The sequence below is a fragment of the Heterodontus francisci genome, chromosome 26 (genome assembly GCF_036365525.1).
Source record: "Heterodontus francisci isolate sHetFra1 chromosome 26, sHetFra1.hap1, whole genome shotgun sequence".
NCBI lineage: Eukaryota > Metazoa > Chordata > Chondrichthyes > Heterodontiformes > Heterodontidae > Heterodontus > Heterodontus francisci.
The window spans coordinates 28,153,096-28,177,407 of record NC_090396.1 but is presented as its reverse complement, the minus strand read 5'-3'; the positions used below and the strand labels follow the sequence as shown (position 1 = coordinate 28,177,407).

The following is a 24,312-nucleotide window of genomic DNA, read 5'->3' as shown; positions in this document are numbered from 1 at the left end:
GGAGGGAATTCCGGAACTCAGGGCCTGGGCAGCTGAAGGCACAGTCATCAATGGTGCAGCAATGAAAATAGGGGACATGGGTTCGAATCCCACCACAGCAGATGGTGAAATTTGAATTCAATTAATAAATCTAGAAATAAAAGGCTAGTCTAATGGTGACCATGAAACCATTATCGATTGTAATAAAATCTATCTGGTTCACTAACGCTCTTTAGGGAAGGAAATCTGCCATCCTTACCTGGTCTGGTCCACATGTGACTCCAGACCCATAGCAATGTGGTTGACTCTTAAATGCCCCCTGAAATAGCCTAGGAAGCCACTCAGTTCAAGGGCAATTAGGGATGGGAAATAAATACTGGCCTAGCCAGGGAGGCCCACATCCCATGGACTAATAAAAAAAGAGGCAGAATTGCAGGAGTGCAGATATCTCGAAGGCTTGTCGGGCTCAAAGTGGTTATGGAGAGAGGGAGGGGCAAGGCCATAGAGGGATTTGAAAGCAAGGATGAATATTTCAGAATTGAGGCATTGCCAGATTGTTACCAAATGTGGGTCAGTGAGCACAGGGGATATCAGTAAATGTGTCATGGTGTGAGTGAGGATATGGGATACAGAGTTTTGGATAAGCTCAAATTTGTGGAAGGTGAATGATGGGAGGTTTGGAGGTAGTGGCATTCCCATGCACTAGCTACCCTTGTTCTTCAAGGTAGTAGTGATTGCAGGTTTGGAAGGTGCTGTTGAAGAAGACTTGGTGAGTTGCTACAATATATCTTGTAGATGCTGCACACTGCAGCTGTGGTAGGCCAGTGGTGGAGGGAGTGAATGTTTAATGTGCTGATTGGAGCGCCAAACAATCAGGCTGCTTTTTCTTGAATGGTGTCGATCTTCTTGTATACTGTTGGAGTTGCACTCATCCAGGCAAGTGGAGAGAATTTCATCACACTTCTGACTTGGGCTTGTAGGTGGTGAATAGGCTCTGGGGAGCCAGGAAGTGAGTCACTTACTGCAGAATTTCCAACTTTTGGCCTGCTCTTGTAGCCACTGTATTTATCTGCCTGGTCCAGTTAAGTTTCTGGTCAATTTTGGCCCCCAGGATTTTGATGACGGGGAATTCAACAATGGTAATGCCGTTGAATGCCAAGGGAAGGTGGTTAGACTCTCTCTTGCTGGAGGTAGTCATTGCCTGGCACTTGTGTGGTACGAATGTTACTTGCCACTTATCAGCCCAAGCCCGAATGTTGTGCAGGTCTTGCTATATGTGGACATGGACTACTTAAGTGAGGTACTGAATACCGTGTAATCTTCAGCAAACATCCCCACTTTTGACGTTATGTTGGAGGGAAGGTCATTGATGAAGCAGCTGAAGATGGTTGGTTCTAGGACACTACACTGAGGAATTCCTGCAGTGATGTCCTGGGACTGAGATGATTGGATACCACCAATCACAACCATCTTCTTTTGTGCTAGGTATAACTCCAACCAGTGGAGTGTTTCCCCTTGATTCCCATTGACTTCAATTGTGCTAGGGCTCCTTGATGTCACACTCGGACAAATGCTGTCTTGATGTCGAGGGCAGTCACTCTCACCTCACCTCTGGAATTCAGTTATTTTGTCCATATTTGGACCAAGGCTGTACTGAAGTCTGGAGCTGAGTGATTCTGGTGGAACCCAAATTGAGGCCAGGATTTTCAATTGCCGGTGAGGTTGGGAGGGGTGCGGATGTGATCTGAAAATTGCATTCTCGGAAGGCAGCACTGGATCCCGCCGCCTCCAGAATGCAACACAATTTTCAAAGGGAGTGGGGAACTTGCTCACCTCCAATTAATGGCCCAGTAAGCTCGTTGAGGAGCTTGTTAACGGGCCGAGGAGGACGAGAAGGTGATTTTCAAAGCTGAGATCACCGAACCTAAATATTTTGGTGCACGTTAGTGCACAGCTGTTGGGTTCAAGCGGGAAGAGTTTACAGTCTTTTTATTGGTGATGAAAAGTTTCAGGTGCTAGGGCATCGAGAGTCTGAACATGCGCTTTACCTTCCGTTTGGCCACTTGGCCTCTTTTGTGCTTGTTGAAGCTGCTGGCCCTCCGAGATGCTGCCTGCTCTATTCTGCAAGGCAGCAGCAGACCCTGTCATGGCTGCTGACTGCCTTTGCCGTTCACACGCTGCAGGCAGCTCCTGCCTCCTGGTGACACTTGGCGCCACTAATTGGGCGCCAAGATCACCTTCAGCCCAATTAGGGTAGTTATATTTAAAGATAGCATCGCGTGAGGGATGCATTGGCAGCATGGAGTCAGGATCCAAAATCCCAACTCCCATTTGAGTATCCAGCCCTAAGCATCAGTGAACAGGTTATTGGTGAGTAAGTGTTGCTGGACAGCAGTGTTGATGACATCTTCCATCACATTGCTGATAATTGACTGATGGGGCGGTAATTGTATAGATTAGAATTGTTTACTGTTTGTGGACAGGAAATACCTGGGCATTTTCCAATTTGTCAGGCAGATGCCCGTGTTGTAGTTGTACTGGAACAGCTTCGCTATAGAACACATCTGCAGCACTAAGCTGGCATGTTGTCAAGGCCCATAGTCCTTGCTGTATCCAGTGTGCTCAGCCATTTATTGATATCATGTGGAGTGAATCGAATTGGCTGAAGATTGGTTTCTGTGATGATGGGGACCATAAGAGCAGACGGAGACAGATCATCCACTTGGCACTTCTAGTTGAACATACTTGCAAATGCTGCAGCTGTGTCTTTTGCACTCACTTGCTCGGCTCCACTATCATTGAAAATGGGGATATTCATGGAACCTCCTCCTCCCATCTGCTATGCAATTGTCCACCATCATTCACACCTGGATGTAGTAGAGTTGCAGAGCTTTGATTGGATTCATTGTTTGTGGTGTTCTGTCTATAGCTTGCTGCTTCCGCTGTTTAGCATGCATGTAGTCCTGTGTTGTAGCTTCAGCAGATTAGCACCTTATTGTTAGGAATGCCTATTGCTGCTCCTGGCATGCTCTTCTACACTCCTCATTGAACCAGGGTTGTTCCCTGGCTTGATGGTAATGGTAAAGTGAGGGATATGCTGGGCCATGAGGTTACAGATTGTGGTGGAATACAATTCTGCTGCTGCTGATGGCCACTAAGCTGATGCATCGCCAGTTTTGAGCTGTTCTTAATCTATCCCATTTAGCATAGTGGTCATGCCACATAGTAGGATGCTCAAACATGGGACAGGAGAGCTCCTACTGATTACCTCCTGCTGCCCTCCCTCAGCTGATGAATCAGTACTCCTGTATGCTGAACATCACTTGGAAGAAACATTGAAGGTAGCAATAGCAGAGAATATACTGCGGGTGGGGGACTTTGATGTCCATTACTAAGAGTGGCTTGGTAGCACCACTACTGACCCAGCTTCTGCAAGACTGGGCCTGTAACAAGTGGTAACAAAGGCAACATGAGAGAAAAACCTACATGACCACAACTTCATGATGGCGGGTGTCCTCAATGTGAAGACAGGACTTTGTCTCCGCAAAAACTCTGCAATGTTTACTCCTGCCTATAGTGTCATGGACAGGCGCATCTGCAACAGATGGTGAAGTTGAAGTCAAGTAAGTTTTTCTCACATGTTTCAGAGAGCAGTTAGGATTCAACCACATTACTGTAGGTTTGGAGTTTCATATAGGCCAGACCAGATAAGGAGAGCTGATATTCAAAAGGATGTTAGTAAACCAGATGGGTATTTATGACAATCTGATAATTTCATAGTCACTATTACTGATACTAACTTTTTAATTTCAGATTTATTTAATTAACTGAATTTAAATTCTCAGCTGTTATAGTGAGTTTTGAACTCATGTCTTTAGATCATTAGTCCAGGCCTCTGGATTGTTAGTCTAGTAACATAAGCACTATGCTATCATACCCCCGAATTAACGCAGGGCAGAGTTGGCTGATGTTATAGAGGTGGAAGTAGGCAGTCTTGGTGATGTTGCAAATATGTGATCGGAACTCATCTCAGGGTCAAATACAACACCAAGTTTGCGATTGGCCTGGTTCAGCTTCAGACTGTTGCCAGGGAGAGGGATGGAGTTGGTGGCTAGGGAATGGAGATTGTGGCGGGGACCGAAGGAAATGACTTCAGTCTTCCCAATATTTAATCGGATGAAATTTCTGTTCATTCAGTACTGGATGTCGGACAAGCAGTCTGATAGTTTAGCAATAGTGGAAGGGTCAAGAGAGGTGGTGTTGAGGTAGAGTTGGGTGTCATCAGTGTACATGTAGAATCTGACATTGTTTTCTGATGATGTCACTGAGGGGTAGCATGTAGATGGGAGATAGGAAGGGGCCAAGAATAAAGCCTTGAGGGACTCCATTGGTAATGGCATGGGAGGGGGAAGAGAAGCCATTTCAGGTGATTCTTTGGCTATGACCGAATAGATAAGAATGAAGTCGGCAAGTGCAGTCCCAATCAGCTGGATGATGGAAGAGAGGCACTGGAGGAGAATTGTGTGGTCAACCATGTCAAAGGCTGTAGACAGTTGAAAAGGACAAGGAGAGATAGGTTACCTTTGTCACAGTCACGTGGAATGCCATTTGTGCCTTTGATTAAGAGCCATTTTAGTATTGTGGCAGGGGAAGAAACCTGATTGGAGGAATTCAAGCATGGAATTCCCATAAGGATGGGCAAGGTGTTGGGAAGTGACAGAATGTTCAAGGACTTTGGAGAGGAAAGGGAGGTTGGAGATTGGTTCTGATACTGTTATGGGCTTTAAAAAAGTATACAAAAAATACAAAAGGTTGCATCAAAATCCTAAGCTGTGTGTGCTTGGGCGATGTTTAGATGATTAGGAGCGCAGTGAGACTGAACAAGTTGTGCATTGGTGATAAGTAGAAATCGTTTCCCACCTACTACTTGAGGCAAATGGAGGCCAAGCGAAGTGGAATTAGACAGCGCCTTCACATTCTGTCATCTCAGGTGGATGCGACAGCCTACGTTTATATGTCTCTTCAGCTAGGGATGGGGATAAGGGGAGTAGGAAGCCAAACTCTTCCCACTAATTCTACAGTTGGACTGTGAATGCATCCTAATTTAGCTTGGTTAGCAACATCAACCTTAGCATACAATAAGGCAAAAAGAACATACGCCTGTTTGGCTTCCAATTCAGCTATCTGAAGACCATGTCAAACTTCAGACTGGGGAAAATATTCACCATTAAACGCTGTTATTTCTTTGTTTTTTTTTTATAGTAAACAGCAAAGATGAGTTCCGACGTGGAAATGGAGGTTTTTGGAGCGGCTGCTCATTTTCTCCGCAAATCGGAGAAAGAGCGGCTTGAAGCCCAGAATAAACCATTTGATGCGAAAACAGCCTATTATGTTACTGACCCAGATGAGTTATATGTACCAAGTACAATCAAGAGTCGGGAAGGTGGCAAGGTCACAGTGGAAACTATAAATAAAAAGGTTCGTGACCATTGATCCTGTGATAAGAATTCTACCAGCTTAACTGAGTATGTGACGATTTATTTTGATTGTATTTGCAGCTAAATGGTAACCATATTCTAAAAGAATACATTTACAATTGCCAACAGAGGAAATATTCATAGAAGCATTCCCCATTGTCACTGTACATAGGGACCAGAAGAAATCTTAACCCACCATCTAAATGCTAACCTTTCAGATCCATAGTTTCTGTTTCTATTTCAGATTTTCAAAAGTTTTATCTTTAAGGTTGCAGTTAAACTGACAGTTTATCGCCTTTGCAAAGAGATGTCGGGACACTAAATTCAAACAGGGCAGTATAACTTGCAATAAAACTAAAAAAGTGCTGGAAATACTCAGCAAGTCTGGCAGTATCTGTGGAGAGAGAAGCAAAGTTAACATTTCAGGTCAGTGACCTTTCATCAGAACTGCCAAAGGTTACAAATGTAATAGGTTTTAAGCAAATAAAACGGGGGTGGAGCAAAAGAGAACAAATGGGAAGGTGTTGATAGGACATAGGGTCACAGAGAATAACTGACAAGGAGGTCATGGGGCAAAGGCAAAGACAAAAAGTGTGCTGATGGTGTGATGAAATACAAAGCATTAGTGCAGAGAGGTGTTAATTGACATAATAATGAAAGCCCGAGCCAAAAGTTAAAACATGAAAAAAAAAATTAAAAAACAGAGGGCAAGCATATGGTAAAAAAAGTGTGATGATGAAACAAGCTAAGATGAAATTAAATACAAATAAAAAAATACAGTGTAAACTAAACAAAAAATGGTGCCAGTCGTGCTCTGAAATTGTTGAATTCAATGTTCAGTCCAGTAGGCTGTAACGTGCCTAATAGGTAAATGAGGTGCTGTTCCTCAAACTTGCGTGATATTCATTGGAACAAGGCAGATATGTGGGCATTAGAGCATAGGGGTGTGTTGAAATGGCGTGCGACAGGAAGCATGGGGTCATGTATTCGGACTGAGAGGTGTTCCGCAAAGCAATTACCCAATCTGCATTTGTAGAGGAGACCATACTGTGAGCAGCGAATACAGTATACTATATTGAAAGAGGTACAAGTAAATCGCTGCTTCACCTGAAAGGAGTGCTTGGGGCCTTGGATAGTGAGGAGAGAGGAGATAAGAGAGCAGTTATTACACCTTCCCAAGGGAAGGTGCCGTGGGAAGGGGACGAGGTGTCGGGGGTAATGGAGGAGTGGACCAGGTGTCGCGGAAGGAACGATCCCTTCAGAATGCTGACAGGACAGGGGAGGGGATGATGTGTTTGGTAGTGACATCACGGTGGACATGGCAGAAATGGCAGAGGATGATCCTTTGGATGTGGAAGCTGGTGGGGTGGAAAGTGAGAATAAGGGGAACCCTGTCGCAGTTCTGGGAGGGAGGGGAAGGGGTGAGAGCAGAGGTGCGGGAAATGGGCAGGACACGGTTGAGGGCCCTGTCAACCACAGTGGGGGGGGATTCCTTGGTTAAGGATAGAGGAAGACATATCAGAAGCACTGTTGTGGAAGATTGCATCATCAGAGCAGAGGCGTCGGAGAAACTGGGAGAATGGAATGGAGTCCTCACAGGAGGCAGGGTGTGATGAAGTGTAGTCAAGGTAGCCATGGGAGACCAAACGCAGATTGGATGACCGCTTTGCAGAACACCTCCACTCAGTCCGAATACATGACCCCGAGCTTCCTGCTGCTTGCCATTTCAACATTCCCCCCGCTTTCATGCCCACATATCCACCTGAGATTGCTGCAGTGTTCCAGTGAACATCAACACAAGCTCGAGGAACAGCACCCCATTGACCGATTAGGCACGCTACAGCCGACCAGACTGAACATTGAGTTCAATAATTTCAGAGCATGACTGGCCCCTCTTTTTTTTAGTTTGACTTTGTATTTTTTATTTGTATTTCATTTCATTTTAGTTTGTTTCATCGTTACACTTATTTTTTAACCATGTGCCTGGCCACTTTAAATTTTTTTAAATGTTTTTGCTTGTGGCTAGGGCTTACATTATTCTGTCAATTAACACCCTCTCTGCACTAACGCTTTGTATTTCACCACACTATTAACACACTGTTTGTCTTTGCCCCATGACTTCCTTGTCAGTTATTCTCTGTGACCCTGTATCCTATCAACACCTTCCCAATTGTTCTCTTTTGCCCCACCCCCAGTTTATTTGCTTGAAACCTATTACATTTGTAACCTTTGGCAGTTCTGATGAAAGGTCACTGACTTGAAACGTTAACTTTGTTTCTCTCTCCACAGATGCTGCCAGACCTGAGTATTTCCAGCACTTTTTAAGTTTTATTTTAGATTTCCAGCACCTGCAGTATTTTGCTTTTATTTTAGTATAACTTGCAAGCCAGGTCCTTTCTAACGTTTCCAGTCAAATGTTTCAAAGGTGCTTGAGGTGGTTCACAGTATCACTCAGGCACCTTACGATCTTTTCAATCCCAATCCCCACAATATTTTATTTCAAAGAACTGAACAATCCCAAGCAAACAGGTTACTAGTTGAAACAGAAAATCTGCAATCATTGAACAATTAATGGCTCAGGTATAAACAACTTTTTCAATGTATTTATTTTAAATTAAACAAAGGACAGGTTTTCCACAACGGGGCTTTGCTGACTGCATGAAACTCCACAGAAGTCATCTGGGACTGGACACTACAGTTTAACTGAAGCCTTAGTGTCAATATATATTACATTTTTACAATCATTAGAATCAGTTTAGCATTGTTGCATGTTCGTCTTTGCAGACAGTAACTGTTAAAGAAGACCAAATCTTCCCAATGAACCCTCCAAAGTTCGATAAAATCGAAGACATGGCCATGTTGACCCATTTGAATGAAGCGTCTGTTCTGTTTAACCTCAAAGACCGTTATTCAGCCTGGATGATCTATGTAAGTAGATTTGAGTAATAACGAAATCTTATTTTAATGGGATCACCAAAATAATCTACACAAATGCCTATATTCTGTTTTGCAGACCTACTCTGGATTGTTCTGTGTCACTGTAAACCCCTACAAGTGGTTGCCAGTGTACAATCCTGACGTTGTGGTTGCTTACAGAGGCAAAAAGCGTCAGGAGGCTCCTCCCCACATCTTCTCCATCTCTGACAACGCTTATCAGTTCATGTTAACGGGTAATAATGTATTCTTTTTATGAACTTCATGACTCTTATTCGCTGCAAACAGTAAATATATGCGCTTTGCTATTTCGAATACTAGATTACTTCGATTCACCTAAATTTTAAACAAGCTTTATTCAATTTAACATGATTTTTATTTCACAGATCGTGAAAACCAGTCCATTCTGATTACGTAAGAACTAATACTTTTAATTACAATTATAAGCACAATATTTAAGAGTTATAACAATTTATTTGTCTTATATTTAATTTTGCTGCCCATTGCTTCCACCCTAGCGGAGAATCCGGTGCGGGAAAGACTGTGAACACGAAACGTGTCATCCAGTATTTTGCATCTATTGCAGCCAGTGGTGATGCTCACAAGAAAAAGGAGTCTAAGATGCAGGTAAATAACAAATACAATCTTAATTAGTATGCATGTGGTATTTATAGGCGCAAAAGAGCAGGAGTAGACCATTCAATTGGATCATGGCTGGTCTGTGCAGTTCCATTTACCAGCCTTTGATCAATATCCCTTGATAGTCTTACCCAACAAAAAGATATCCATTCTCAGTCTTGAAAAAAACGCCAATTTACTCACCATCCACAGCCTTTTGGGAAGCAAGTTCTAGATTTCCACTGCCATTTTTGTGAAAAAGTGCTCCTTGATTTCACTTTTAAATGGTCGGGGTCTAATTTTAAGCTTATGCCTTGTTTTTCTGGATTCGCCCACCAGAAGAAATAATTTCTCTGTGTGTGTCTCCCTAATAAATCCCTTTATCATTAAACATCTAGAATAGATCACTCTTTAACCTTCTAAATCTGAATATTTAATATTCATATGTTCAATTTTTGTTACCTCAGTCTTTTTAATAGATAAAATGTTACCTTATGAATACTTGTACAAATTTTAGGGAACACTGGAGGATCAAATCATTCAGGCTAATCCACTGCTTGAAGCCTTTGGTAATGCCAAGACGATGAGAAATGACAATTCATCGCGCTTCGTAAGTTTCCTGAAACTTTATTTCTATACTACTGTAAAATACCAGTGTACAAACATTGATTATGAATAGTATAATATTACAACCAATATAGTCATCAAATGGACCTTGGAAACTGCTAGGAAATGGCATTTGAAAGACAGATTTATGACTAACAGAAGCATTTTCTCTTAACACCAAGGGTAAATTCATCAGAATCCATTTTGGAGGTACAGGGAAATTGGCTTCAGCCGATATTGAGACCTGTAAGTATGATTATATTTGGATTATTCGTGATGTGTGATTTTCTTTGTTCAAAAGTTGCAGATACATCAACTCAAACATAAATGTACTCAACAGATCTGCTGGAAAAGTCCCGTGTTACCTTCCAGTTGAAAGCTGAAAGAAGCTATCATATTTTCTACCAGATTACATCCAATAAAAAGCCAGAACTAATTGGTAAATGAAAATGAATTTTGGCATTCCAGTTATATTTAAGTAAACATTTTGATACTAATATACAAGAGTTAGTGTAAGTATGAAGACACTTCAAGTAATTGCTAAATTTTGCAAAAAAATGTTCTGAAATTCTTGATCGTTTTCCAAAAATATTTGTAACTAATTGCAAATTCATTGAATCTTTTCACTTCAGAAATGTTGCTCATCAGCACCAATCCCTATGACTTTCCATTTGTTAGTCAGGGAGAAATTACTGTGCCTAGTATCAATGACCAAGAGGAATTGATGGCTACTGATGTAAGTTAAGACATACAGGCAATAATTGAACTACTGATGCAAAGGATTCTGCAGCAATGATAATGTTCTTCCTTTGATTCTGTAGGAAGCTATTGATATCTTGGGCTTTACTTCTGAGGAAAAAGCATGTATCTACAAACTCACTGGTGCAGTAATGCACTATGGTAACCTAAAGTTCAAGCAGAAACAGCGGGAGGAGCAGGCTGAACCTGATGGCACTGAAGGTAAAATATTGATATATTATTAAAAATCTTGTGTACAAAATGGGACGCATACTTCCTATTCACAAAGCTTTCTTCCTGTTTTCATGCTTTTGCTACAATTATCCAGCAACATTTACCTTTGTAAATTACTGTGCCAACATTTCCTATTTAATTTTGCTATGTCAACTGTCACAATGTACCTGCAGGCTCTGGCCACTATGTGGTACTATGGAGCAAGATTCCAAAGTCTGTCCCAACTCTATACATGTATGTAAAAACCTATATTTATCAACTGTCCATGTGCAATGCCACTGATGACTTAATTATGAACATAATTGGTTAAATTGAAAATTCTGAATCAGGAATATTTCTGTTGTCCATGGTAATTATATGGTACTAACAAATTGTCTCTGGCTGTCCTAACAGTTTATTGAATTAGTATTAAGTCTTTTCTCAGGGGTGATGTCAGGAAGCACCTTTTCTCATAAAGAGTAGTGGAAATCTGGAACGCTCTTTCCCAAAAAGCTGTTCAGACTAGGTCAATTGAGAATTTCAAAACTCAGATTGATAGATTTTTATTAAAAAAAGACCTGTTTTTTTATATATATATATAAGTGCTATATATATATAGCACTTTTCATGACCTCAGCATGCCCCAAAGTTGAAGTACTTTTGAAATAAAAACAAGAAATGCTGGAAATACTCAGCAGGTCTGGCAGCATCTGTGGAGAGAGAAGCAGAGTTAACGTTTCAGGTCAGTGACCCTTCTTCAGAACTTTTGAAGTCTAGTCACAGTTGTAATGTAGGAAAGGTGGCGTGAATTTATGCACAGCAAGATGCCAGAAACAGCAATGTGATAATGACCAGATAATCTGTTTTTGTGATGTTGATTGAGTGCTAAATATTTTTGTAAGTACAGAGGACTCTTGTGACAGTTAGATTCACACAAGGATAAAGCACGGTATAACTTTGGTCTTGCCAGCTGCATTTTTCAATTTGAATCTACCAGTCTCAGCCCTTGTGCAGTATATTTGTGGCCATAAACCCTTTATCCATTGATTCTTAGCAGATTTTGTTTTTTAAACAGTTGCTGACAAGGCTGCTTACCTAATGGGCTTGAATTCTGCAGAATTGTTAAAAGCTATGTGCTTCCCAAGAGTAAAGGTTGGCAATGAGTATGTAACCAAAGGTCAAACCGTACAACAGGTATTATATGCAACAATATGAATATTGTTTTGGTATTCTATAAAATTGTACTGTTGCAGTGCTTCTATAATAATTAATGAAATATGTTTCATCCAACTATAATTTCTAAGGCTTATAATGTGTTTTTTTGGGCTGATTCAAGGTGCACTATGCAGTGAGTGCACTGGCAAAATCTGTGTACGAGAAGATGTTTTTATGGATGGTTACGCGAATCAATCAGCAATTAGAAACAAGACAACCCAGACAATATTTCATTGGTGTGCTGGATATTGCAGGCTTTGAAATCTTTGATGTAAGTCCAAAAATTTCATTTCCTGAATAAACACATTTTTCTATTGAGCTTGCACGTTTTCATTATTATTTTTCATGAATTCCAGTTCAACAGCTTGGAACAGCTATGCATTAACTTCACCAATGAAAAACTACAGCAGTTCTTCAACCACCACATGTTTGTTCTGGAACAAGAAGAGTACAAGAAGGAAGGAATCCAATGGGAATTCATTGACTTTGGTATGGATCTGGCTGCTTGCATTGAACTCATTGAAAAGGTAAGGAAACAAAAGTAAATCAAATAGACCTGAAAAAAGAACTTTAATATTGTATGAAAAATACACAAAGGATTCCTAAAGATTAAGAAAGTTTATTTTTACATTCAAGCCTATGGGGATTTTCTCAATCCTAGAAGAGGAGTGCATGTTCCCTAAGGCCTCGGACACTACTTTCAAGAATAAACTGTATGACCAGCATCTTGGAAAGTCAAACAACTTCCAGAAACCCAAGCCTACCAAAGGAAAGGCTGAAGCTCATTTCTCATTGATCCACTATGCTGGTACTGTAGATTATAACATCAGTGGCTGGTTGGAAAAGAACAAGGACCCTCTGAATGAAACTGTTGTTGGCCTATATCAGAAATCTCCGATAAAGCTTCTGTCATCACTCTTTGTTGCCTACAGTGGTGATGGTAAAATATTTTAACTTAACAAGAGCTATTAATTCATTTTCTTGCTGACTGGAGAAACAGCATTTACCAATATCTGTTTTCAATTTTCTTTTTGACAGATACTGGTGCTCCTAAGAAGGGTGGCAAGAAGAAGGGCTCTTCTTTTCAAACCGTGTCTGCACTCTTTAGGGTATCCTTGAACTTTAATGTTTCCACAATTAGAAATACTTATTCAACATAATTAACACAGTAGAAGACAGAAATTACATATCAGAAATAGAGGGTAACCAATGAGATAATAAGACAGAGGAGCTTAAAGTAATTAATATCAACAGAGAAAAAATATTAGGGAAACCTAAGGGACTAAAAGCTGACAGATTTCCAGGATCTAATGGCCTACATCCTAGGGTTCTAAAAGAGTTGCCGAGATAGGGATGCACTGGTATGATATTCCAAAATTCCTTAGATTCTAGAACAGTCCCAGTGGATTGGAAGTTAGAAAATGTTACACCACTATACAAGAAAGGAGGGAGAGAGAAAGCAAGGGACTGCACACCAGTTAGCCTGACACCAGTCATTTGGAAATTGCTGGAATCTATTATTAAGGAAGTCGTAACAATGCACTAAGGAAATCATAGTATAATCAGACAACGTCAACCTGTTTTTATGAAACAGAAATCATGTTTGTCAAATTTATTAGCATTTTTGAGTACATAACAAATAGGGTAGATTAAGGGGAGCCAATAGATGTAATATACTGGATTTTGAAAAGGCATTCAATAAGATGCCACACAAAAGGAGTTGTTGGTAACATATTATCATAGATGGAGGATTGTTTAACACTCAGGAAGCAGTAAGTAGGGATAAACAGGGCATTTTTAAGTTGGTAGGCTATAACTAGTGGAGTGCTGCAAGGATCTGTGCTGGGACCTCAACTATTTACAATTTATGTGAATGATTAGACGAAGGTGAAGAGACTGAGTTTGCAGATGATACAAAGCGAGATGGAATGTAAGCCATGAGGAGGACACAAAGAGGCTCCAAAGAGATGTAGACAGGTTAAGTGAGTAGGCTGAAAGGTGGTAGATGGAATATAATGTGGGGAAGTGTGAGGTTATTCACTTGGTAATAAGAGTAGAAAAGCAGAATATATTTGAAAAGGCGTGAAACTTTTAAATGTTGATGTTCAGATACATGGGTGTACTTGTACAAGGAACACAAAAAGTTAGCATGCAGGTACAGCAAGCAATTTGGAAGGCAAATGGCATGGTCTTTATTGCAAGGGGTTTAGAGCATAAGAATAAGGAAGTCTTGCTATAATTGTACAGCTTTGGTGAGATCACACCTGGAGCACTGTGCACAGTTTTGGTCTCCATATCTAAGTGTTACGACTGAGGCAGAAGGAGTGCACTGTTAATTCAGGCCCACTTCTCCACGGGTCACAGCATATCAATAAATGTTCCCACTTCCTGAAAACAGCCAATTACTCTATTTGTCCCCAGAATAAAGCACACAAACCAGGTTTCTTTAATCAACAACCAAATTAACTATTTATTATATAACCAAGTCTTAACCCATAATGATGTAAATCGATATACAAATAGAGATATTAAAGCTCCTTATTTTTCCCTGTGCACACGCACATACATCCAAAACAGGTTAACCAGGAAAAAAAGGGATTTTGGTTTACAGCCGTTTCATAGGAATGAAAGGAATAATAAAAAACTTAGTCTGTCATGATCTGGGAGGAAGTTCTTCGATTTGGTGAGGTGTACCAAAATTGAACAGTTGGATGCCACTCAAAGTCTTTCCAACCGAGGTTGATGAACAGTCTGTGATGGGTAGGCATTCAAAGAACCTCAACAGTAGAAAACTTCACATCAGTTGTGCAGCAACAGGTCTTCTTAGGTCTTACAGAAGCAGTATAGCAGTAGAAGGTTTCTTCAAATTTCAGGATTTCTTAAAACACAGGAGGCAACAGGGCAGCCTGATGCAGGGATTCTTCAGAGACAGGAGGCAATAGGTATCTGCCATATTTGAAATACAGAGTTTCTTCTCAAGAAAACAAGATTTCTTTACAGAGAGTTAATACTTTTTCTGGGTCTTCTTCTGATCTCCAGGCAGGTCAGAATCAAATTTCAAATGCCTGCTTTGTGTCCAAACTCACTGGCATTTTAAAAGTTCAAAAACTGAAACTTATACTTCAAGAAACTGGTCACATACCCAGTCATAAAGTCTCTCTGTCACTCAAAAAGTAGCTCTGAGGTCAAACCCCTTGCTGGTTTCCTTGAAATTACCTGCTTTCCTGTCCTTGTTTACAAGTTTAGCCCCTGTTGAACTTCCTTTCAAAACATCCATTGAGTTTTGTTAAGCTTCCATTCAAAACGTCTATAAAGTTCAGATGTCTCAATGTCCACTGAAATCCTTTTGCAGTTTTTTAAAACACATAGAATCCTAAGTTTTTAAAACAAAAACAAAAAATCCTTGTAACTAAGGAAGGATGTACTTGCCGTGGAGGCAGTACAGTGTAAGTTCACTAGCTTGGTTCTTGGGATGAGAGGGTTGTCCTATGATGAGAGGCTGAGTAAACTGGGCCTACACTCTCTGGAGTTTAGAAGAATTTAATCTAATTGAAACATACAAGATGCTGAAGTGGCTTGACAGGGTAGATACTGAGTGGTTATTTCTCCTGGCTGGGGAACTTAGAACATGGGGGTACAGCCTCAAGATAAGGAGTTGTTTATTTAGGACTGAGATGTGGAGAAATCGCTTCACTCAGAGGGCTGTGAATCTTTGGAATTCTCTACCTCAGAGAGCTGAGTATATTTAAGGCTGGGATAGGTAGATTTTTTGATCTCACAAGGAATCAAGGGATATGGGGAATGGACAGGAAAGTGGAGTTTAGGTGGATCAGCCATGATCTTATTGAATGGTGGAACAGGCTTGATGGGCAGTATGATCTATTCCTACTCTTATTTCTTACGTTCTTATTTCTTTGGCAATTTTAAGAAAAACTTTTAAGAGTAATGAACTAAATTACATCAAATTGTTAAAAAAGTTTGATTTGCTTTCTGGTTATTTGTGATAAAATGATCTCTCTGATATATTGCAGGAAAATCTGAATAAGCTGATGACCAATCTAAGAAGCACTCATCCACACTTTGTACGCTGTATAATCCCCAATGAAACAAAGAGTCCAGGTAAGGATTTTTAGATAATTCTGTTGACATTCAAATTGATATTCTATTTTCTAGCAGATCTGTATTGATTCAACTAATACAATGTTCATTGTTTAGGTGTAATGGCAAATCACCTAGTCATTCATCAGTTGAGGTGCAATGGTGTGTTGGAAGGTATCAGAATCTGCAGAAAAGGATTCCCAAGCAGAATCCTTTATGCTGACTTTAAGCAAAGGTAACAATTTACAATATAAAATGAAATGGAAAGAACTTGAATTGATATAGTGACTTTCACAAATGTTGGATGTCCCAAAGTGTTTTGTGGCCATTCAAGAAAATCTTCAAATGTATTCACAGTTATAGGAAACACAGCAGCCAATTTACGAGCAACAGGGTCTCACAAACAGCAAAGAGTTTCATGACCAGATAATAGAGTTTTAGTGATGCTGGTTGAGGGATAAATATTGGCAAGCATACTAGGAGAACTCAACTGCTCTTGTTCGAGTAGCTTTGGGGGATCTTTTTATGTCCACCCAAGAGGGCAGACCAGTTTAACGTCTGATCCAAAACATGGCACCTCCAACAGTGCAACACTTCCTCAGTACTGCATTGAGGTGTCACTCTGGATTATGTGTTCCACTCTCTGGAGTGTAAGTTGAACCTATGACCTTCTGACTCAGAGGTAATAGAGCTATCACTGAGCCAAAGTTGACACCCTTATTGATATAGGTGGTTATTGGTGATTTTTAGCCTCTATCTAGCTTCTGCCTCTTAATTCCATAATAGATCAATTAAATAGTGCTTGTACTCAAAAGAAATAATATATTTTTTTGAAAACACAGATACAAACTCTTAAATGCGAGTGCCATACCGGAAGGGCAATTTATTGATAGCAAAAAGGCTTCTGAGAAACTGCTGAGCTCCATCGATGTGGACCACAACCAGTATCGGTTTGGTCATACTAAAGTAAGTGTTCAATTTCCAAAATGCCATATGACAGAACTAAAGAACAGTGACCCACTGATGACTCTCAAAGCTAATGTATTACTTATCCCATTAAAGGTATTTTTCAAGGCTGGTCTCCTGGGTATTCTTGAAGAAATGAGAGATGACAAATTGGCCCGAATCATCACGCGCACACAGGCCATTTGTCGCGGATTCCTGATGAGAGTAGAATTTAAAATGATGATGGAGAGAAGGTAAATAGAAAAATTAATTGTTTTAAGTAATGCAGACAAAGGAATACAAGTAATAACCGCACTTCTGTTAAATGCAATTCTACAGAGACGCCGTCTTCACTATCCAGTACAACATTCGTTCATTTATGAATGTCAAACACTGGCCATGGATGAAATTGTATTTCAAGATCAAACCTCTTTTGAGGAGTGCAGAAACTGAAAAGGAAATGGCGAATATGAAAGTGGAGTTTGAGAAGACTAAAGAAGCACTAGCTAAATCTGAAGCAAGAAGGAAGGAACTGGAAGAAAAAATGGTTAGCCTGCTTCAAGAAAAGAATGACTTACTGCTTCAAGTTCAGTCAGTAAGTAATGCAAACAAGTCTTACTTTTTCTATAGTTTGACTTAAGAATTCTGGTATTCATATGGTCCTAGGAAAAGGTACATTAGACACAGTTACATGAGATGCAGTCCTATATTTTTTCTCAATCTGCCTCATGTTAGGTATGGGGTATTCATTGGTCTGCTCAGGAAATATTCTGGGAGAGCTATTAAACTACTGCTAGTGCAGGACAAGTAAACTGTGTTGTTGGAAATTGTATTTTAATACACAACTACTTAGCTATAATATATTCAAAACTCAATGTCTAACATACGTATAGGCTTTATTCCAGATGTCCCATTTTGTTACAAATTCAAAACAACCTCAGAAAGCTGGCTGCTTCTGGTCTATACATCTGACCTCCAGCCTGCTGTCCAAAATATGCAGCTCCACCGTAAACTCCACCCATAAGGAGAAGGGCAGCAGATGCATGGGAACACCACCACGTGCAGGCTCCCCTCCGAGTAAAACATGATCCTGACTTGAAATTGTATCACCATTCCTTCACTGCCTCTGGGTCAAAATCCTGGAACTTCCTCCCTAACAGCACTATGGGTATACCTACACCACATGGACTGCAGTAGTTCAAGGCGACAGCTTATCATTGTTAATCTGTTCATTGTGTATCAATTGTTTAATTATATGCAGGTGGAGGGTGTTAATTGGGGTCTTACTTGAACACTTATAAGCAAACACTTACTGAGACTTCTGGAGGGTTTGAATGAGGAGCTACGTGTTTGTAAATCCTTTTATTCTGTACAATAAATGTGAAACTGAGTAAAGATAGGCTCCAGCATCATCCTTCCACAACAAGATTTCTGGAGTTTAACAACCATCACCTTCTCAAGGACATTAGGAATGGGCAATAAATGCTGGTCTTACCAGCAATGCTCACAACCCATGAATGAACGGAAGAAACTGTACAAAAGTGACACCTTGCTGTCTGGCACCCCATTCAAAGCTACAGAATGGCATGAAGTTCCTGTACTTACAATATAGATATGGATTAAACCCATCAGATAAAGTTAGGACTGGTCTGTTTCAGACTAAGTACCCTTTTGAATGGTGTGATAAGTGTTATTTACTGCTAAACAACCCAACTAGCACTGAAAATTAACTTTTACAAAGTGGAGTCTCATTCCTTCAGATTTCAATTATTGCTGAAGATTTAAAAAAAAAGTTTTTATTACTTTTTCTTTCTGTGCCTTTTCTCTCTCTTAATCCAGTCTTTCTTTATTTTGCCTTTCTGTACCTGATTTGACATTGAATTAATACTATAAGGTGTTTCTTCCCAGTAGAGGACACAATATCATTTTGAACCTTAACTTACAGCAACTTGCAGTGAAACAGGTCATAAAAATTAAATGGACAAGGGCAAGTCTAACGAAGGATGGACGCTGTTTGTTCACCAGCCACAGTAAATTCTGGCCCAACTCTGATTACCACATGCAATCTGTGTCCAAACAGTTCTTTCTCATGCTTTAAAATTCATAGATATTCAATGGAAATGCTTCCTTCAGCCTCCGTATAAGATCTAGGATCAAGCCATGAGGTGTGTCAAAAAGGTTGCAGGAAGGGAGTATTTACAATAACAACAATTTGCATTTATACAGCACAATTAACTTATTAAAACATCCCAAGGCACTTCACAGGAACATTATGTGATGGAAACCACACCTGCCAAAATGACACATATTAATTTTGTCATATGGAACATTATTTTTGAACAATGGGAGTATTCCCTGATTCAATTAGCCAGATGGTATTTGTCAATAGTGATGATCAAGAGACATTGAGAGTCATTGAGCCAGCATTCCATGCCCCACTACTGAGTGTGTCTGGTAAGCTTGTAGGAATCCACAAATCTCACAGGTGAGGCTGCTCCAAACAAGGAGGTAGTCACATGACTGACCTGCTGGCCAACCTGGGTTTTTTTTGAATTGTGCCTGACACAGAACAGTTTTGGAAGGGACTTCAATTGAACTTCAAGAAGAAAGCAGCTCTCTCTCTCTCTCTCTCCCATGCAAAGTTTCAGGGACCCATAGAAGTAACTTAAGCCACAAGACAAAAGACCAGTGAAACAAATTTGAAAGTGTGCACTGGGCCCCAACGAGAACTGCAAGATTTAACTTCAATCAAATACTTTACATCCAACCCAGAACCAGTAACTGAATTCCATCTATTACTTAAAACCTTTCCCCCTTAATTCTTTCTCTTCCTCTGTCTCTATTTGTGTGTGTGTGTTTATCACATATGCATGCTAGCGTGGTCTCATCGTGCATTCTTAGTCGTTTTAACTGAGTTAGAGTTTTAACGTTAATATACTTACACCTTTCCTGTTTAAATCTGAGAAAAACTGTCTGGTTGATTTCTTTGCAATCGTAATTAGAGAGCAGTGAGCAAGGACTCAATGAGGGAAGCTAAAAACGCAGTGTTTTTACAAATTAAACCCTGTTATGGCCAAACAAGGAAAAGGCTGAGAGGGGAGCCCTAGACCCCTGCCTCACCTGGACATAACAGTTATCAAATAAAATTTGATGCTGAACCACATAAGGAGATGTTGGGACAGGTGACCAAGTTTGGTCAAAAAAGTAGATTTTAAGGAATATCTTAAAAGCAGAAAGAGAAATAGGGAGGTGGAGACGTTTTGGGAGGTAAGGCATGGCCACCAATGGTGTAATGAGGAAAATAAGGAGTGGGAAAGAGGCCAGAATTGGAGGTGTGCACAGCTGTCAGAGGGTTGCAAAGCTGGAGGCGGTTAAAGAGAAAGGGAGGGGTGAGGCCATGGAAGGATTTGAAAACAAGGATGAGAATTTTCAAATTGAGGCATTGCTGAATTGGAAGCCAATGCAGGTCAGTGAGCACAGTGTAGGGTATAGTATAAAGAATACCATTGCCGATTTTCTCCACTACATACTCTGTTTCCTCACCACCAACTAAATCTCTCTCCCAGGTCACTGTCTGAGGCTGAACCAAATCTTTCCCAATAGGACTTGGTGCGAGTTAGGTTACATGTAGCAGAGCCTTGGACAAGCTTAAGATTATATAGGGGGTAAGATGGGATGCTGGCCAAGAGTGGATTGAATAGTCAAGTCCAGAAGTAACAAAAGTATAGAAGAGGGTTTTAGCAACAGATGATCTGAGGCAGAAGTGGAGACAGGCATTGTTCCTGAGATACAAGTAGGTGCTCTTAATGATGGAGATGATATGTGGTTGGAAGCTCAGCTCAGGGTCTAAAAGGATGACAAGGTTGTGAAAGGACTAGTTCAGCTTCAGACAGTGACTTGGGAAAGGGATTACATTGGAAGATTTTGTGATCTAATGATCCAGGCACTTTCACAGTGCTCTGTCTCTGATGACAGTCCAGTCAGTATGACTTACTATGGAACCTAGAAGGGTTGATGTGTTACTGGGCAACTTGAATTGTTTCTACCAGTTCCAACTAACCCCACAGGCGAAAGTCCTAATGGGTAGATTGTGTTAGCTGGACAAGCAACAGGTAATTTGCTTTGGTAAACACCATAATTTTAACTGCTTAAACTTCAGCAATACTCCTGCACACACTTGGAGGTCTCTAAGCAGTGGTTCTATCAACCTGCATTTAAGTTTCTTGGACTCAAGAGGGATATGTCCTTGTAGGAAGAGAGTGTGCAGTCAATTTTGGGCAAGTAGAAATCCTATAAGTGGGTGTAGCCTTCTCATTAGCCAGAGAAATTCTTAAGCATCGATGATAGGCTTCTGCATTACTTCAGAACATATTTAATTGTGTAAAAGCTAAGTCAAAAAGGCACAGAAAGTTTTGTTAATTAGCCTTCTTTAAATTCTTTCATGGGATGTGGATGTCGCTGGCAAGGCCAGCATCTGTTGCCCCATCCCAAATTGCCCTTGAGAAGGTGGTGGTGAACTGCCTTCTTGAACCTCTGTAGTACATCTGGTGCGGGTACACCCACAGTGCTGTTCGGGAGGGAGTTCATAAGCTGGTTGGACAAAGAAACATTCTCTTTTGTTCCCAAAAGGAAGCAGATGGCCTAGCAGATGCCGAAGAAAGGTGTGACCAGCTCATCAAAAACAAAATTCAGTTAGAAGCAAAGGTCAAGGAACTCAATGAAAGATTAGAGGATGAAGAGGAAACTAATGCAGAACTGACATCCAAGAAGAGAAAACTTGAAGACGAATGTTCAGAATTAAAGAAGGATATCGATGATCTAGAACTCACACTAGCCAAAGTTGAAAAGGAAAAGCACGCCACAGAAAACAAGGTATTTATTTGCATTTTCAGTAAAATTACTTAATTTGTATAAATTGGTGGATACAATTGCACATTTAACTAATTTTAAAAATGGGATTTACCCAAAGGTCAAGAATCTGACAGAAGAAATGTCTTCCCTGGATGAAAGCATTGTCAAATTAACAAAGGAGAAGAAAGCCCTCCAAGAGGCCCATCAGCAGACCTTAGATGATCTCCAGGCTGAAGAAGACAAAGTCAACACTTTAACCAAAACCAAAGCTAAGTTGGAACAACAAGTGGATGATGTTAGTATTAGGAAATACGTAACTTTGAATATTTGAAGTTATGTCTTGATCACTATGACAATTTTCCCTGTTTATTGTAGCTTGAAGGTTCTCTAGAGCAAGAGAAAAAGCTTCGCATGGACCTTGAAAGAGTCAAGAGGAAGCTTGAAGGGGATTTGAAGCTGATACAGGAATCGGTAATGGATTTAGAAAATGACAAGCAACAATTGGAAGAGAAAGTGAAGAAGTAAGAAGTGATCTTGCTTTTGTAATGCATTCATGGTATTTATGTTATAATATATTTTAACTTTCATTATACTCGTACTGCAGGAAGGATTTTGAAATAAGCCAGTATCAGAGTAAGATTGAAGATGAGCAGGTTCTTGGAGCCCAATTGCAGAAGAAAATCAAGGAACTGCAAGTATGCTTAAATTGGAGAAACCTGAGTATATTTGGATACTATTGAGTAAAGCATGGTCAGAACTCATATAAGGTCTAACTATTCCAAATTCTAGGCCCGCATTGAAGAACTCGAAGAGGAAATTGAAGCTGAACGTACAGCTCGTGCTAAGGCAGAGAAGCAAAGATCCGACTATGCCCGTGAACTTGAAGAAATCAGTGAAAGACTAGAAGAAGCTGGTGGCGCGACTGCCGTCCAGATTGAATTGAATAAGAAACGTGAAGCAGAATTTCAGAAAATGCGTCGCGATCTGGAGGAATCTACCCTACAGCATGAAGCAATGGCGGCTGCTCTTCGTAAGAAGCAGGCTGATAGTGTAGCTGAACTTGGAGAACAAATCGACAACTTGCAACGTGTGAAACAGAAGCTTGAAAAGGAAAAGAGTGAGCTGAAGATGGAAATTGATGACCTTGCTAGCAATATGGAATCTATATCTAAAGCCAAGGTATGTCACAGATTTTTTTTGTTCTACGGTAAGTATTGCAAACAAGCTTTCACTGTATACACACTATTTATGTGCCTAAAATAATTGCATTCCAGGCTAATCTTGAAAAGAACTGCCGAACCTTTGAGGACCACCTGAATGAAATAAAGACAAAATATGATGAACAAATGCGTCTTATGAATGATATGTCAACGCAACGAGCTCGATTACAGACAGAAAATGGTATGCCTCTAGTGAAATATATACTTAATGAATACTTGAAGTTCCATATTAATTAATTAATTATCTATTTTGGATCTTTGTATCTGCTGTTATGGTATGCTATCAGTCTCACAATAGCCATTTACTACATGCATCGATGTCCAGTTAGAAGGGCTGATGTAAAGGTAGCTCGGCACTTAGAATTGTTGTATCTACTTGTGTTCCACCTACAGCTCTGTGGGATGAGGTTTTAACATAAGTGCTCCAGGACTAGACCAGGGTTATTACCATTAATATCATTATGTTGTTCCAATTCCATTATTTTTTAATTTAAGGGGAGCTAAGTCGCCAGGTTGAAGAAAAGGATTCCCTAATTTTACAATTTACTCGAGGGAAACAAGCATTCACGCAACAAATTGAGGAGCTAAAGAGGCAACTGGAAGAAGAAACTAAGGTGAGACCTGCACTGTGATCATATCTTAGCATATGCTGGATTATGAAAGAAATTCTATAAGCACTTGCTCTATTTTAGAACTGCAATCAAATATTACAGATGCTTAAATTTATACTAATGATAATTTTTTGCAATTGTTTTGACACAGAAGGTGATAGAGGACTGATTCTTGGATGGACTATTTTTATTTTATCTGAAAAAAGATGTTTTTGTGTTTGCTCATTTTAACAATAATACTTTAACCAGTATCTTTCAAATTAAAATATTTCAGGCTAAGAGTGCCTTGGCACATGCTCTGCAATCTTCCCGCCACGACTGTGATTTGCTCCGTGAGCAATATGAAGAGGAACAGGAGGCAAAGGCCGAACTCCAGCGCGGCATGTCCAAGGCCAACAGTGAAGTCGCTCAGTGGAGAACAAAATATGAAACTGATGCAATCCAGCGCACAGAGGAACTGGAGGAGGCCAAGTATGTGCATTAAGAGAATTTTAGTTTATGCTTTCTTTGGGTGAAATTTTAAATGTCTTGGTGATAAGCATGTGGTCACTATTGTCTTCAGGAAGAAACTTGCGCAGCGGCTCCAAGATGCTGAGGATCATATTGAAGCAGTGAATTCTAAATGTGCTTCACTGGAAAAGACAAAACTGCGGTTGCAAGGTGAAGTAGAAGATCTAATGATTGATGTGGAGAGAGCTAATGCCGCTGCAGCTGCTCTTGATAAGAAACAGAGAAACTTTGATAAGGTACAGGCACAACAGTGAGTTATTTAGAGACAGTTACATGTATTTTTAAATAACGTGCTTA

At 40.2% G+C, this 24,312-nt stretch overlaps 1 protein-coding gene across 1 annotated transcript in view; it reads left to right on the top strand.

Annotated features, from left to right (window-relative positions):
- Positions 1-5,253: 5,253 nt before the first annotated feature.
- LOC137384499 (myosin-4-like) overlaps positions 5,254-24,312 on the top strand; it is a 49,450-nt gene continuing 30,391 nt past the window's right edge. Inside the window, exons 1-29 of the mRNA XM_068058637.1 lie at positions 5,254-5,457; positions 8,241-8,384; positions 8,470-8,626; positions 8,777-8,804; positions 8,909-9,017; positions 9,526-9,618; positions 9,797-9,860; positions 9,955-10,053; positions 10,247-10,350; positions 10,436-10,574; positions 11,641-11,759; positions 11,902-12,051; positions 12,137-12,307; positions 12,417-12,720; positions 12,819-12,889; positions 15,812-15,899; positions 15,996-16,113; positions 16,721-16,844; positions 16,941-17,077; positions 17,163-17,418; positions 21,453-21,695; positions 21,793-21,969; positions 22,050-22,195; positions 22,279-22,369; positions 22,464-22,853; positions 22,949-23,075; positions 23,390-23,508; positions 23,780-23,976; positions 24,068-24,251. Coding sequence (XP_067914738.1) covers positions 5,254-5,457; positions 8,241-8,384; positions 8,470-8,626; positions 8,777-8,804; positions 8,909-9,017; positions 9,526-9,618; positions 9,797-9,860; positions 9,955-10,053; positions 10,247-10,350; positions 10,436-10,574; positions 11,641-11,759; positions 11,902-12,051; positions 12,137-12,307; positions 12,417-12,720; positions 12,819-12,889; positions 15,812-15,899; positions 15,996-16,113; positions 16,721-16,844; positions 16,941-17,077; positions 17,163-17,418; positions 21,453-21,695; positions 21,793-21,969; positions 22,050-22,195; positions 22,279-22,369; positions 22,464-22,853; positions 22,949-23,075; positions 23,390-23,508; positions 23,780-23,976; positions 24,068-24,251 — 4,353 coding nt within the window. The remainder of the gene's footprint in view (positions 5,458-8,240; positions 8,385-8,469; positions 8,627-8,776; positions 8,805-8,908; positions 9,018-9,525; positions 9,619-9,796; positions 9,861-9,954; positions 10,054-10,246; positions 10,351-10,435; positions 10,575-11,640; positions 11,760-11,901; positions 12,052-12,136; positions 12,308-12,416; positions 12,721-12,818; positions 12,890-15,811; positions 15,900-15,995; positions 16,114-16,720; positions 16,845-16,940; positions 17,078-17,162; positions 17,419-21,452; positions 21,696-21,792; positions 21,970-22,049; positions 22,196-22,278; positions 22,370-22,463; positions 22,854-22,948; positions 23,076-23,389; positions 23,509-23,779; positions 23,977-24,067; positions 24,252-24,312) is intronic.